Genomic DNA, 15,010 nt, shown 5'->3' with positions numbered 1-15,010 from the left:
TGGACTGTGGAATGTTAATTGACTGAGTAATAATACGAGCGTAATTACTATTTATATGCAATTTTCCTTTGAAACCACCGGTTTTTTCCACGTGTATTTTTAAGAACCTTCATTTGAATATGTTGATATAACCATTAAAAATATATTGACTAACGTGTTTTTAGTTTATTATAATTAAAGTACAAACTTTTGAAGCTTAAAATATATATCATATTATATATATTGCATAAAATGTTAAAACTAGGTAGGTTTCATACCTAGTTTTCATCCAAAAATCTATTTTTGGAAATACATCTTCTAAAGTTAAATGGAAAATAGAAGTTGAGTGATTCAATTGACGTGTATGACACGCGTCAAACACTGGAAATGGGAACGCGAATTTCATTTTACATTTTGATATGTATAGACGTCATGGATATTTTTGAAAATTAACCATAAAAGCAAATTCAATTGGAAATGAAAATCAAATCGATCAAAGTCGTTAGCTTAAATTGTAAATTGAGATTTAAAAAAAAAGCTGTTATAATTATTAGATTGCTGGCTGATATGGAGACTCCAAATGAATTTGAAATAGCAAGTAGCCTAACGAATACTTGTAAGCAATCGGTTAATTAAAGCTTTTCCTGTCTAAAGTACTTGAGCGCCTTATTCACAATCAATTAAACCAATACCTTTCAAAAAATGTCCTATTGAATCCTTTACAATCTGGCTTTCGTCCTGGTCATAGTACGACTACGGCTCTGATCAAAATAACTGATGACATTAGATTAGGAATGGATAATCAACAGGTTACTGTGTTGACATTATTAGATTTTAGTAATGCTTTCAACACTGTAGACTTTGATATTCTTCTTGCTATTTTGTGTTCTCTTAACATATCTGCTAAAGTAATTGACTGGTTTCATTCTTACTTGTATGGGCGCCGGCAACGGATAAGAGTTCAAGATTCTTTCTCAGAATGGGCTCCTATAACTGCTGGCGTTCCACAAGGTGGCGTGTTGTCTCCCCTCTTGTTTTCGGTCTTTATAAGTACCATCACTTCTCATATATCTTCTCTCTATCACCTGTATGCAGATGATCTTCAGATCTATTCACAAAGTAAAATTGCGAACCTTCCTGAAACTATACATTTAGTTAATAATGATTTATTAAATATTTCTAAGTGGTCTACTGCATTTGGATTACGAGTAAACCCAAATAAAACACAGGTGCTGATTATTGGTAGTTCAAAATTAATTTCTCGTATATCTTTTTCGGATCTCCCGGTTGTACACTTTAACGGTGTTAACATACCGTTCAGTGTTACAGCTAGGAATTTGGGAATTTCCTTTGACCAGCACCTGTCTTGGGAACCACAGATAAGTGAGGTTAGTAAAAAATTTTTGCAGCCTTTGGCTCCCTTCGAAGGTTACGCAACTTTCTACCCATCCCTACCAAAATTATGTTAGCACAGTCACTCCTACTACCAATTCTCGATTATGCTGACGCATGTTATCTTGATCTAAAAGAGGAGCAACTTAATAAACTTGAGCGTCTCCAAAATCTTTGCATCCGATTCATATTTGGTCTTCGTAAATATGATCACGTTTCTGAATTTCGTAAAAAGCTCAAGTGGCTCCCAATCCGGCTTCGCAGGAATACTCACATCCTTCAACTTCTGTACTGTATTCTGTTCAATCCGTCTTCTCCTTCATATCTAAAAGAACGTTTTCAATTTCTTAGTTCTTCACATAGCCATAATCTTCGTTCTGAAGAAAATTTGATTTTAAAAATACCACCTCATACAACATCTTTTTATAGTGACTCATTTACAGTCCATTCAATTCGTCTTTGGAACTCTCTTCCACTAGAAGCAAGACGTGCACCAACTATTACTTCTTTTAAAAAAATGATAAAAGAGCACTATCTTGCTTCATGAAGAAATACTGCAATTAAATATTTTATTTATTATGTAAGTATTTATAGTATGTAAATGTATATATTTATAATGTGTATGTATATTATATCATTATATAATTATATATTTATGGAATATTTATTTATGTATCGTATATATACATATATATATTGTATCTATTTTTTTTTATGTATTAAATAATTGTACACCCCTACCATCCTATCTCTCTCCTCTACCAAAGGTTGCCTGGAAGAGATCGCTGTTTTAGAGATAAGGCCGCCTATTGTACATTTTTCTTTTCTTTGTTTTGTTTTACTCCTATTATTTTTGTCTATATTGGTGTGCAATAAAGAGTATATAAATAAATAAAATAAATAAAGCAGGCAATAAGCCGGTTGGCGTGGTTGGTAGAACACTTGCCTTTCACGCCGAAGGTTGTGGGTTCGATTCCCACCCAGGACAGACGTTTGTGTGCATGAACATGAATGTTTGTCCTGAGTCTGGGTGTAATTATCTATATAAGTATGTATTTACAAAAAAAAAAGTAGTATATGTAGTATATCAGTTGTCTGGTTTCCATAGCACAAACTTTGTACAAGCTTAATTCGGGATCAGATGGCCGTGTGTGAAAAATGTCCCGGGATATTATTATTATTATTAGTCCTAAGCGTTTTCTGTATTATATGTTTGTGGTGTACAATAAATTAATTAAATTAAGTAAGCCAAACTAATAATAATTACCTATATATCAAACCTAATCTAAGTACATACCTTAATGTTGCTTAGTAATAATGTTAGCGGTCAAGTCTTTATTCAAAGTAAACACCCCCTAACCCACCTACGATTTAAATTGACTTGTGTTATAATTACATTTGCTACATTTATTTAGTTGTCACTTTTCAGTTTTATCCGCTTTTCAGAAAGCGGCGAGCCGTAAATAACAAATCTGACAAATCCTTATTCTTGCAGTTATATAAACACACTCGACCCCAAACAAGGATAAGAGCAAGCGAATGTCCTTGTTCTTGCTGTGTTGTAAACACATATTGCGACAATTCCAAACAAGGATAATGGCAAAATAATGGTAATGATAAAAGTAATCCGCGATAAATTAAATGCCTGAAGTGACTACACATGACGTGATGAAAACGAAACAGAAAAGTAATATAAATTATTTAACAAATTATGAGTTTTGACGCTGCTTCGGTAACAGTCCTTCTACTAATGAATAAAAATGAAGTGAGTGCCAAGGTTGTAGATAACAAATCTTACGCTCGAAATCTTACGCTTACTCGTCGGACGCTCGAAGTCTGAGTTAGTTATTGTGTACCAAACAAATAAAAAAAATAATAATAAACGATACAATTAGTACTAAGTAATCGTATATTTCTTACATGAAAAATTAGGATTTGACGCGTTTTTTAAACAAGTAAGCGAATAAGCAAGTAAGCGTAAAGAGACAATAAGTATAGTGCTAATTTATTTGTATACTCACTTTACGCACTTATATAACATATATTTTGACTTTTTTTAATACAACTTACAAATTATGATTTTGTTATATATAATTATTTTTAAATTAATAACCACGTTTCTAAGATGTATATAATTAAACGAATATTATTACATAATATGTATGTGTAAACACATAATTATTTTACTACATATAAAAAACTACGCCTAAAATGTATTCTATATTTAATTCGGCTAAGTGTGTTACAATCCTAAAACAAGGTAATGGTGCTGGATACAATTTGCATGAGCCATTTCAGCAAGTTTAGAGAGTTAGGTTCGTAGCAGGTTTGAAAACGTATACTCATCGGAATTTATTAAAATCAACGTACGCAAAAAGGGTCCAAACATCATATTAATATGTTATTCTGTTTGCGTTTTCGGATAATACGAAGTTATATGTTTGTTGTTTATGTTAATTATTTTTGTTTTCTCTATTCGATTTGCGTTATGTGCATATTATTATTTATTGAAAACAATTTGAAATATAAATGTAATATGTTATTAAATTCTAACGGCCCAAGTTATAAGCTATTTTTCTGAAGGTGTCTCGTTAGGATTACCACACAGATTTATCTCTGTTTTTCAATATTATTTTGACATTTGAAAGAAGAACATTATTGTTTTACTAACCACTTTACATTACAAGTGGCTCTTAAAAAATATACATAATTAATAAGGCACTATTCAATAAATCTCCTGTCGTGTGTAAACAAAATTTTATCAAAATTACCTAAAGTTTATTCCGTTGAAAGGTTGAAGCGATTAACGCATTTAATTATTGGTACCTTAATCATTTTCCTTTTGATTTTCCTTTATGTCATTGTTTTCCTACCGCCTTATCATTTGTCTTCAAAGTAAAATCGCTTGACAGAATTGACTCGAGACAATTAGGGATGATGCTGGAAAAACGTTTTAAGCAAAACTTTCTTGTTTATTCTGACTGAGCGTGTCGTAAATATCATTAATCAAACACCTCGTTATAATGTCACGATTTTGTAGATGACCTTAAAGGGAAAGCTATTTATTTCAAATAGTAAATCTGTTTTTATTCAAAGCTATGAGCTTCGTAAACACATTATTCAATTATAAAAAATATAACTTGCATTAACTCGCTTTTTACTTTTATTCCTGTAAAAGGCCTTGTCGGTTAAGTATACGAAAAACTGCTCCCATGAGATAAAGAGATCTTCATTTCATCCAAATGCGTTTTCAAATAACCTAACATAAGCCTTTTATGAAGGTTGTTATAGTATCTAAGTATTACACCGATTTTTCCCCTGAAAGTTTTGGGTTCGATGTATAACTTACTTAATACTTATTTGATTGTCTTAAATCTATATATTAAGTCTTTGCCATAACTATACCAATTTTCTGCCTAAATTTGTACTGAAATGATCAATTACCCACTAGGGTCTATTTATGCACCCATTTTCATTCCATATATCTTCCTCTTGTAGGGATTATTCAAAGCATAATACGCATAATTAATGTATGCATAGATGTGTTAAACAGAGGATCAAGCCGTCTACGTCTTAGTGTTACAAGATGCAAAACAAAGGCTGTCTCATGTCTATTCAATTACTGAAAGGGGTCAACACAATTGTCACTTAATGTTTACAATACAAGCCTCCTTGATTTGGTAGCTATCTCTTACCATCGCAATGTCCTGGGTTCAAAGCAAATATAGTTAGAAGCTTTTTCTGTCTAGAAATTCTAAATATCTGCCTATAGTTTTGAAATGAAAACACTAACGGGTTTCGATGTGCTCATAAAACTGTTAGTGCTCTGAAACTCAGTGTGAGTCGTGTCAAATAACCAATCAATCGGGTTATGAGAGAGAACAGAGATGGCAACTGCGGTTTGGCACACACTTGTGCTCTAATATAATACAGAATGCGCAATTTCCAGTAAGAATAGCCGCTGCGAACGAAATCTTTCGATAGAATATCATATGCGACTACTAGGCTGGTGGTAGGGCTTTGTGCAAGCTCGTCTGGGTAGGTACCACCCACTCATCAGATATTCTACCGCAAAACAGCAATGCTTGATATTGTTTGTTTCCGGTTTGAAGGGTGAGTGAGCCAGTGTAATTACAGGCACAAGGGACATAAAATCTTAGTTCCCAAGGTTGGTGGCGCATTGGATATGTAAGCGATGGTTGACATTTCTTACAATGCCAATGTCTAAGAGCGTTGGTGACCACTTACCATCAGGTGGCCCATATGCTCGTCCGCCTTCCTATTCTATAAAAAAAAAAAAAAAAGGCTTCCTTCTATGTGGAAGTAACAGACTGTGAATGTCCCATTGCTGGGCTAAGGCTTCCTCTTCTTTTTTAGGCTGCTCCAATGCACGCTGCTCCAATGCGGGTTGGTGAAACACACATGTGGCAGACTTTCAGTGAAACCAGGCGTATGTAGGTTTCCTTACCATGTTTTCCTCCACCGCCAAGCATGAGATGAATTATAAATACAAATTAATCATATGAAAATACAGTGGCGCTTGTCATGGCTTGAACCCACAATCATCGGTTGAGATTCACGCGTTTTAACCACTAGGCCATCTCGGCTTTAATGTAATTTTCTATGTGTAATTATCATATTTTAAATATCAATTTAGCTTCAATGAGAAAAAAAGGCTTTAGTTGATTAATTGCATTTTTGGTAATTTTATTATTATTCTCGAGAACATTTATTTTTTCACCTAACACTAATACTCTGTACTCCTCCGTTTTGGTTTGAAGGGTAAATGAGGCTTTGTAATTACGGGCAAAATGTATACGGTTATATTCCATGATCTCAAAGATGTTGGTCTTTAAGATCATGGAAGGATTTTTAGCATACTATTACGGATCTATGTAATTCATCGTCGATTAAAATTCAATAAAACAGTGCGATTAAAATTTGTATAGTCATTAATATAAAAAAATATTCCGTTCTAAAATATTGACTCTGATGTTACCTGAAAATATAAACATACAGTTACACCAATAAAAGCGTTAATCTATTTAATAAAATAGATAAATAAAAGGCACCAACAACACGTCTGCGGTGGTATTAATACTCGAGAATATATATACAAATATATGGTATGGCAGCGCATTGATGGTATAATGAGTGATTTATATACTTCTTGCTGCTGGTGTCAGAGCGAAGGTGACCTACCGGTAGATCAATTCCTCGTCGACTCTCTTAATGAAAAAGGAAACCCCTGCAAAAAAAATAAACTTTGTCCAATACCAATCTCATTTGTTAGCTCAGACACAGGAAAAAAGTAAAAAAATTGAGTTGAATAATTGTTGTATTTAATTTGTGACCCAAAAATTAATGACAACTACCTGTAAAAAATTAATAACGCGCTTTATTTTATATTTTGTGCGAACGACAAATAATTAAAAATAAACACAAAATTAAAACAGACAGAATTTTTTTAAAAACAGAAACAATTAGACTTTATTATAATTTTCGCTACACTGTTTTTGCCAACGATCGAAAATTTACTAGAAAGTATATCTAGTTACATTGAGATGTATTTACCTAAATAATAAAAGTTATCAAATAAAAAATATTTTTAAATGATTCAAGACAAATAATTTTTATGAGTTATAAATATATATCAGCTGTCTGGTTTCCATAGCACAAGCTTTGTACAAGCTTATTTTGGGATCAGAAGGCCGTGTGTGAAAAATGTCCCAGCATATTATTATTATAAATTAGCTTTTCTATGAAGTATAATCTCATAAATTAAAACGGTATATTTTTTTAGTCGTTTGTTACTACAGAATATGAAATATCTACAGAAAAGTATAAGCACTGTTTCTATAAACATGTCACAGAATTATATTTTTATATTAAAAATATTAGTAAAAAAAATATAACATAACTTTAGCCCAACTTATTTGTTACACAGTATTACACGGTTCGTAATTCTTATAAAAATAAACAACAAATTCCTAAATAATAATTACTATTTACACCTTGCAATTTTAAATATATCATATATTTGAATATAAACATGAATGACATATTCTTAAGACGTAGGTACGCAATATTTATCTCGTTATAAAAAAAAGATTTAAGTTTTAACCACTAAGCCTTTTTGGCTCTCATTTTTCTTATTAAAAGGTATAGAATTATCCAACACAAAGATAATAATGTCCTCCGGACCGATTTCGATTTCGATTAGCCAACTGCGCAGGACATATTAAAGTGCAGAAGTGTGCGCACAAACACAGGCGCACTTTCTATTCCCTTACTCTCATAATCCGATAGCACAGCAAACAGACACGACCAGAAAGAGTTCAGGCGCAGGACCAACGTGACGACCAAGCTTTACGTGAATTCTGAGGCACGAGTGTACACACTGCCAACTTCCAGACTCCGGACTGCTACTAAGAATTTTCAACAAAAAAACCTAATAACTTTTTACTGGCCCGACCTGGGATTTGAACCCACGACCTCGAGGTCTGTGGCCTTATATCTAGCCACCAGACCAACGAGGCAGCTAACACACTGAATAAGTATTAACAATGGCCTTACCTTTTTACATGAACTTCATATAGCTTTTTATTGGCTATAAAGCTTACGTCCAGTCGGATTGATTCCACAACCTTAATAAATCAAGTGTATGACATTTCAAATAATTACATTTTACTGAAACGAGGAACCGTATAACTTGATCGGATTTACGTACCATCGAAATTTATTAGAGTATCTCTCTATACTCTCGAAAAGACGGAGTGGGTTTCACTGGTTTTTAATGGATATTCCGATGCACTTAGTGCCGGTGAGTCCTTATTTAATGTGAGAAAAACGGTTTGTCTAGCTAAAAAAAAATTTTTTCGCGTGGACTTCATGCGGGTAATGACTTTCCAGTTCATTTATATTCATCCCTTCTTCTGAATATTAATTTGCTATTATTACTTTTTTATGTCTATTTATTTAAAACGATATCATTTGTTTTATCATTATGTTTATCTTATTCTTTTCTAAATTAATGTTACCATATAAATAAAAACCTTATTTATATTTAGTTTACCTTAAGTATGAACACTTTTTATCTCGTTCTTTAATTCTCCTCTCGGTGCCTTTAAGGTTAGCTGGAAGAACTCTCTTATTAGACATACGACACATTTGTGCACTGTCATTGTCATAGTTCAGTGTAGTGCTTGTGTGACCATTTGTATACAACAAAGAAATTACAACATCAACAACAACAAACAACGTCTGAAAATCCACTTCCTATCTCATTTATATTCATCTACTGGTTCTGCCACTTGCGTTGTCGTATTTACTTTCTAAATTATTTCTGTGGCACCGTCGATAGCAGTGAGTATTTGCGGTTCATACTTTACATTCGACCCCGGGCCAGGGTCGATAATGGAATAACAACAGCTTCAGTGCTCTGCTCCTTTAGTTTTACAAAATATCTGAGTACTTTAAAATAAAGTAGAAAAGAAATTATATCGTCGCAAGCGGAGATTGTGGATTGTACATATAAGTTTTTTTTATTCTCGATATAATATGCCACTCACGAGAACTTATCTATTGAGTTTCTTTTATACCTATAAAAGCTTAAGAGATTTTTTTTGTTTATTACGCTTTCACGACTATATATATATATACCACTTAAATATACATACATACATTTCGCATATAAAATATCAAAGATAGACAAAAGCTCCTACGGCATTCCCTCTACACCACACAAAACTAATTAAAAATAATAAAACATTGTGGACAGAAAATAGTTTATAGGAATAATCCTTTTTTTTTATAATCACAAAAATAAGAAAAAATATAAGTGTTATTTGGCCCTATCTTAGAGAAGAGGTGTCATCTTCCTTCGTCGTCTAGTAACAGTACATAAATTTTACAAACCACGACCCACGATATATATAATATGATATAAACATACATATGTATGTGTATGAATAAACAATGAAGACGCAGAAACAGGAAAAGGCAACAATAATAAAATGTAAACAGGATTTCATCTTCAACATTTATAAATGTTAGATATTAATTTATAAAATAATTTAAAGAAACAAAAGCATAGTGTTATTTTTTAAATTTTCCTGCAATTTCAAGAGAAGCTGACTATTTTTACTTTCAATGTAGTTACAGTTACGGAACAGACTGTAACTCATACATAACAAATGATCAACTTTTATCAGAGTGCCGGCTATGTTTGCATTTCTACATAGCATTATGAGTGACGGTGACGGATCTCTCAGAGTGATGAAATAATTTTTACATTAATATTTAATAAAATATTCTAAGCTTATTTTTCATATAAACTAATCAAAAACCTGTTTTTTTTGTAAAATAGGAAGGCAGACGAGCATATGGGGCCACCTGATAGTAAGTGATCACCAACGCTCATAGACATTGGTATTGCAAGAAATGTTAACCACCGCTTACATAGCCAATGCGAATGCCACTAACTTTGGGAACTAAGATATTATGTCATTTGTGCCTATAATTACACTGGCTGATTGTATGATTTATATAACGAACGCACAAGGGAGATAACATCTTAGTTTCCAAGGATGGTGGTGCATTGGCGATGTATGCAATGGTTAACATTAATTACAGTGCCAATGTCTATGGGCGTTGGTGACCACTTATCATCAGGTGGCCCATTTGCTCGTCCGCATACCTATACTATAAAAAAAGATCTATTTCGATATTGTTTGCCATTGTAATCATACTGAATGACCCTGTATTATGAAACTGATTCCAACGTAAAATTACACAATATCCACACATAATTTATAACTAATAATAAGAAACTTACTCAATAAACTAGCAACATTCTCAGTGTTGAATTGCTAATTAATATTTACACGCCCAGACGGCTGCTGAAGGATTGATTTGCAGGAATTCATTAGCCATTCTGCTATAGTTTCAATTCAAATTAACGTCGAGTATGAATAATAATAGTCTTTATTTGAAACGCTATACCGTAGCGCAGTGTTCGAAAACATGAATAGAGGATAATATCTTATTATTTAAAAGAGTCAAGAAATTTCTTACTACTAACAAAATTATTACAAAATACGACGTATTTTAATATTGAACGTTCAGTAATAGTGATTACATAAACGTAGGTATAAAACTTTTCCATTTAACTTTCATGTTCGAATAGCGTTTTCTCTCAAATAAATGCAAGTAGATTATCGTCAGAATTTATGTATTTTTCAATAAAAATCTCTGGTAAACGAGCCGGACATAAAATTGATGTGAAATTATTTTCGCGCGAGGTGCAATGTGAGCAAAATGTTACATTTTCTACTGCTTTTAATAAGTTGTCGATCGCTTGCGGCGAATAAGGATACTGATGTCAGTGGCGACTCAGGAACGGGTTTAATAACTTCTTTAAGAAATGACGCCAACCTAGATCTTTCGGTTGACGAAGAATACGAAGATTTACGCGCGGAATTGCTAGCTTATCACAGCGCGCTCGCTTCGCTTGCCCCGTCTCGAAGTGAGTTTATTCGATGCCTTCATTTACCTTTCTCATGATACAACATTGGTGTTTGCAAATATTATACGAAGTGATCTGACATCCTGTATTTCTCCCCGTATAATATTCTACTTCAATAAATATTATGTAGCCGTGTTTCTATGCGGTGAATAAACAGTGCAGTAGCGACATTAATATTCCTAGTAAATTAAAGTCGGATTTATGTTTAATGTTCTCAATGTATTGCTTATTCATAGTCACACATGCATTTTATCAGCGTTATGAGAGAAATTACGTCTATTTAAACTAGTTTTAATTACATTTCTCGAACATTTTGAAAAATTTTGAACGTTTTTTGGGATCCTGTTGTATAAATGTTAAACATTGTCTCACAATAGAGTTACTAATCCTATGTAGTCGGGTAATAGAAATAACAAGTTTATATTCATTCCTTGTAATAATAGCGTGTACACAACAATTTCCATAAAATTTATGTATATATTACGAACGTACATTACATTGTCAAATATATATTGAGAAGCGATATTTAATGCTGTTATATTCTTAAATAAGCGTATAAATTGCACAAATAGCTCTCTTTTGCCCAGAATTCCGCAGAACGCGAACGCACACAAGCAAGTAGACTCACAACTCGCCAACATACTAATATGAGGGCCCCATTTTTAATTATTATGTATCTTTTTAAATTACGATCATTTTAACACATCATACGATTGGAGTTGTAAATTTAATACCTTTTGATTTTTTTTTGTCATTTAGAAGTAAGTTATTGATACCAAAGCAATGTACTCAGAGAAAGCAATACATCAGAGAGCTCATTTACCTTCTCATAATATCAATCAAAATTATAATTCGTAATTGTTATTTGTTCTCAAACCATTTATTAACCTTTAGTACAAACATATTTAAATACGTTACGTCATACGATTTCAGAGTTCTCATCAATATATGGAGACATTTATTTTAGATGTACGCCTCCGTATTTATCTCGTATTGTGTTTTACTGCAAGTTGACGCATCATTTTAACACATCATACGATTGGAGTTCTAAATTTAATACCTTTTAATTTTTTTTTGTCATTTAGAAGTAAGTTGTTGATACCAAAGCAATGTACACAGAGAAAGCAATACATCAGAGAGCTCATTTACCTCCTCATAATATCAATCAAAATTATAATTCGTAATTGTTATTTGTTCTCAAACCATTTATTTACCTTTAGTACAAACATATTTAAATACGTTACGTCATACGATTTCAGAGTTCTCATTAATATATGGAGACATTTATTTTAGATGTACGCCTCCGTATTTATCTCGTATTGTGTTTTACCGCAAGTTGGCGCATCATTTTAACACATCATACGATTGGAGTTGTAAATTTAATACCTTTTGATTTTTTTTGTCATTTAGAAGTAAGTTATTGATACCAAAGCAATGTGCACAGAGAAAGCAATACATCAGAGAGCTCATTTACCTCCTCATAATATCAATCTAAATTATAATTCGTAATTGTTATTTGTTCTCAAGCCATTTATTAACCTTTAGTACAAACATATTTAAATACGTTACGTCATACGATTTCAGAGTTCTCATGAATATATGGAGATATTTATTTTAGATGTACGCCTCCGTATTTATCTCGTATTGTGTTTTACCGCAAGTTGACGCATTTTACTGAAATCCCGTATATTAATTGATTGATACGCGCCAGAATCTGTCGCAACAAATGAAAGTCATTAATTTTACAGCTTTCACGTCAAACAGATATTGTTATGACGTAGATGAAACCTTGTTTTCTTTCATATTATATTTTTTTCATGTTATGTGCTTTAAGGTATTTTTTAATTATTATAAATAGTATACTTTGAAGTTTGGATAATTATTATTAATTTATTAAAACTAATAGCTAGAAGACTAGCTTGTCATATTGGGCATAAAATATTACTTTTAAAATATTTATATTTTAAGTTTGAGATACCTTTATTTACATTCATGTCATAACCAGTTATAACAGGAAAAATGGTCACGTAGTCGAATCTGAGCGAGCATCACTTTGCTTGTCCTAAATTACTAGTAGGAATGGATTTAGGCTTTAAGTGGAAGGAGAATATTGTTGCGAAATATGTATGTAACACGGTTAGTAGCCGTGATGTCTCAATAGTTGAACGCGTAAATCCTAACTGATAAATGCGGGTTCGAACCCAGGCAAGCAGCACTGAATTTACAAGTGCTTAATTTATATTTATAATTCATTCGTGCTCAGCGGTGAAAGAAAATATCGTGATGTAATCTACATGTGTCTAATTTCATTTATATTCTGCCACTTGTGCATCTATCAACCCACATTCGAGCAGCGTGGTGGAATGAACTCTAAACCTTCTCTGGTCTTAGCCCGGCAATGGGATATTTATAAGCTGTTACTTACTTACTTACGGTTAGTAACAAACATATTGACATAATTGGTCTAACAACCAGCAATCTAGTAAAATTGTGTTAAAAGCCTCTCCCTGTCTTCACTTAACAGAAAATGAGGCATTATTTGACGAGCCGGTTAGCGTGGTTGGTAGATACTTGCCTTTCACGCCGAAGGTTGTGGGTTCGATTCCCACCCAGGACAGACATTTGTGTGCATGAACATGTCTGTTTGTCTTGAGTCTGGGTGTATTTATCTGTACAAGTATGTATTTACAAAAGAAAAGTAGTATATGTAGTATATCAGTTGTCTGGTTTCCATAGCACAAGCTTTGTACAAGCTTAATTTGGGATCAGATAGCCGTGTGTGAAAAATGTCCCAGGATATTATTATATTATTATTTCACCAACTTAATTATTTAAATATTAAATCCAACATTAAAATAAAACTATTTTACTGGTGGTAGGGCTTTGTGCAAGCTCGTCTGGGTAGGTACCACCCACTCATCAGATATTCTACCGCAAAACAGCAATACTTGATATTGTTGTGTTCCGGTTTGAAGGGTGAGTGAGCCAGTGTAATTACAGGCACAAGGGACATAAAATCTTAGTTCCCAAGGTTGGTGGCGCATTGGATATGTAAGCGATGGTTGACATTTCTTACAATGCCAATGTCTAAGAGCGTTGGTGACCACTTACCATCAGGTGGCCCATATGCTCGTCCGCCTTCCTTTTCTATAAAAAAAAAAAATAATATTTAAACTGATTATTTTCATAAGGATCAATGATCTCGACATCATGCTGGCGCCATGGCGGTATTTGCATTAGTTACAAACTTTGCCCCGGCTACCGACAGCTAACTGAAGTCCCAGGATGTAAAAACAGATTCAATGTATGCTGTTTCGTTTGGAATAAATATGAAGTAAGGGATTTAAAGGATAAAGGAATCGGCAATATCGCTTTTCCTTGGAGTCAAAAACAAGCGTTCGGAGGAGAAGGCGTTGTTCAAGTAACGACTAAAAAACGTAAAAAACGAAAGGAGATAAACGCTACTAATACATAAATCTCCAATACGACACTCTTTGTAATAAATATAATTAAATAATATTACCTTCATTAATCTTTTATTATTTAGCCTTAACAACAATTACTTACACTTATAATAACATATTTTCAATTATATTAGTAAACTCAGTTAGGACACGAGTAAATAAGCACAGAATACACTTGAATATGGTAATTGTGCCACTCGTACGGACTACAAGAAAATTAATATTTTTCGTTTGTTTTCGATTTTAATATATTTGAATATTAAACTGTGTTGTTTTTTTGTAAGGGTTCTACAAGTTCATCCAAAGATACCTTTTAAATTTTTTACTTAATAAGGAAAGGAACATCTAACCGCCTGGTTATATGTTCGACGCGTAGGCTTTACTACAAATAATATGTTTAAAAAAACAATTGAGTTATATTTAACTGCTTAGTGCATTTTCAAGTTACATCAATTGTTTTCTCTTATAGTTAAATCATATTTGTAGTACTTAAAGACGATCATAATTTTGTACTAAAACTTTTTTATAATGAATATTAATCAAGAGATAAGATAATTGTTATTTTTTATTAAAAAATAACTATTTCAATCAATTTGCAAGAAGTTATAATATCTTAAGTTACCCTTAATAATTATAAAACACTTGAAGT

The 15,010-nt window shown here is 32.6% G+C and overlaps 2 protein-coding genes across 2 annotated transcripts in view; both read left to right on the top strand.

Moving 5' to 3' along the window:
* LOC126779070 (gamma-aminobutyric acid type B receptor subunit 1) overlaps positions 1–15,010 on the top strand; it is a 198,460-nt gene that overhangs the window by 69,082 nt on the left and 114,368 nt on the right. The window lies entirely within an intron of this gene.
* On the top strand, positions 10,593–14,425 carry LOC126779309 (uncharacterized). Its single transcript, XM_050503307.1, has 2 exons — positions 10,593–10,897; positions 14,089–14,425. The coding sequence occupies exons 1-2, from the start codon at positions 10,690–10,692 to the stop codon at positions 14,370–14,372; spliced, it is 492 nt and encodes a 163-aa protein (XP_050359264.1). The 5' UTR covers positions 10,593–10,689; the 3' UTR covers positions 14,373–14,425.

The sequence above is a fragment of the Nymphalis io genome, chromosome 2 (genome assembly GCF_905147045.1).
Source record: "Nymphalis io chromosome 2, ilAglIoxx1.1, whole genome shotgun sequence".
NCBI lineage: Eukaryota > Metazoa > Arthropoda > Insecta > Lepidoptera > Nymphalidae > Nymphalis > Nymphalis io.
This window is presented reverse-complemented; position numbering and strand designations above follow the sequence as displayed.

What these genes read in the sequence shown, in the direction of transcription:
- LOC126779309 (XM_050503307.1), top strand. Translation starts at nt 10,690, where the DNA reads ATGTTACATTTTCTACTGCTTTTAATAAGTTGTCGATCGCTTGCGGCG. An exon ending in TTCGCTTGCCCCGTCTCGAA is followed by an intron (nt 10,898 to 14,088) that starts GTGAGTTTATTC and finishes TATTTTCATAAG; the next exon opens with GATCAATGATCTCGACATCA.